Below are 2023 nucleotides of genomic sequence, written 5' to 3' on the forward strand. Positions count from 1 at the left end.
TGAGCCTGGGCCTATGCCACATAGTCTACATTAAGAAAGGGACATAGTTATTGAGGTTTAATCACATGAAATTGCTGACCACCAAAAATAACCCTCCGGTAAGACGTATTAATAAAGGTATAAAGGAAATCAAGTGGGGCCACTTGCAAAGAAAAGGGACAATAACAAGTCCGTTTTATAGGTTCCAACATCCAGGGGACAGAGGAAGCCTGAATGTGACAGTTGTTGTCCCCCACCACGGTCAGCCCCAGCCCATTCTGACAGCTGATTGGTTTTCGGGGCTCCAAGACCAGAGGATCCCAGACTGAGGAGATCATGTATAATTTGAGCTGTTACAATCCCAGTTCCTTCATCCTTGTGGGAATACCCGGTCTGGAGAGATTCCACAGCTGGATCGGGATTCCCTTTTGTGTCATCTATGTTCTGGCTATTGTGGGCAACTGCACCCTTCTCTACCTCATTGCTGTAGAGCACAGCCTCCATGAGCCCATGTTTTTCTTCCTTGCTATGCTGGCTACCACGGACTTCATCCTGTCCACAGACACAGTGCCCAAACTACTCAGTAACCTCTGGTTGGGCTCCCAGGAAATTACCTTCTCTGGCTGTCTCACTCAGATGTTTTTCCTCCACTTCAGTTTTGTAGTGGACTCAGCCATCCTGTTGGCCATGGGATTTGATCGCTATGTGGCCATCTGCTTCCCCTTGAGGTACACCACCATCCTGACTCCACAGGTGGTCATCAAGGTTATGGTGACCATCACCGTGAGGAGCTTCTGTGTCATCATGCCAGATGTTTTTCTGCTGAAACGGTTACCCTTCTGCGGGACACGCATCATCCCACACACATACTGTGAGCACATAGGTGTTGCTCGGCTTTCTTCTGCTGACATCTCCATCAACATCTGGTATGGATTTTCTGTGCCTCTCATGACTGTCTTCTCGGATGTGATCTTTATTGCTGTTTCCTATGCCTTCATCCTTCGTGCTGTCTTTCAGCTCTCATCTCAGGGTGCCCGTCAGAAGGCCCTCAGCACTTGTGGTTCCCATGTCTGTGTTATTCTCATGTTTTACACACCTGCCACATTCTCCATCCTTGCTCATCGCTTTGGGCACAGTGTCCCTCGAAATGTGCTCATCCTATTTGCCAACTTCTATGTGGCCATCCCCCCTGCTCTAAATCCTGTTGTCTACGGAGTGAAGAACAAGCAGATCCAAGACAAATTTATTCTGCTTTTCTCTTTAAAAAAGACACAATGAGTGGGGAGGGTCACTGAAGAAGACGTTGAGGTAAAATTCAAGTAGGTGAAATTTTATGTAAGATGGGAAACATAAAAATAAACTTTAACTCCTATTAACCCGAAATTTTAGTGTTCTAGCCATGAGCAAAGTATGGGAATGGAGGAAAAGAGAAAATCTTCTAGACTTTCAGAAAATCAAGCCTCTTCTCGGTTCAGTTTTCTCAACACTTGTATGAAGAAGGTGATGATGGGTACACAAGAGCATTAAAACTCAGGCTTCCATTTTTCCTGCTTCTAATTTTGAGATATTTGAAGGCTAGATATTTCCCAATATACAACTCACCCCTGTATTGTTCCGTTCCTGAGTTAAAGACAAAAGTTCCTGTGTTCCTCCTTTAGTAGCTATCAATGCTCTCAAGTATAACTACTAAACTTTCTGCGTTCAGCTTCAGTCCCAAGTCTATACATTATTAATCCCCTCTTCTCTGTCCTGTACTTGCTTTACCTTTTTCCTTATCCTTCTCAAATTACATAGAGCTGATTATCTTTTGTTTCTGTTTTCTTCAGTTGCATGCTCCAAGAAAAATTTTACTACCCTTGGTCCGTATTTTAGAAGTATTAATTAATTTAAGTAAAAATAATTTATTTTGGGTGCCTCAGTTGGTTGAGCAACTGCCTTCCGCTCCCGTCATGATCCTAGAGTCCCAGAATTGAGTTCCTAGTAGGGCTCTCAGCTCCGTTCGGAGTCTGCTTCTCCCTCTGACCTTCTCCCCTCTCATGCTTTC

General features: G+C 44.4%; 1 protein-coding gene across 1 annotated transcript; it reads left to right on the plus strand.

Moving 5' to 3' along the window:
* Window positions 1-315: 315 nt before the first annotated feature.
* On the plus strand, window positions 316-1257 carry LOC309840173 (olfactory receptor 52H1-like; the record flags this gene model as incomplete). The annotated part of the gene is made up of 1 exon (XM_082682245.1): window positions 316-1257. One exon carries the CDS (start codon window positions 316-318, stop codon window positions 1255-1257), a length of 942 nt encoding a protein of 313 aa, XP_082538371.1.
* Window positions 1258-2023: the final 766 nt, after the last annotated feature.

The sequence above is a fragment of the Mustela nivalis genome (assembly GCF_964662115.1).
Source record: "Mustela nivalis genome assembly, chromosome: 9".
Classification (NCBI taxonomy): domain Eukaryota; kingdom Metazoa; phylum Chordata; class Mammalia; order Carnivora; family Mustelidae; genus Mustela; species Mustela nivalis.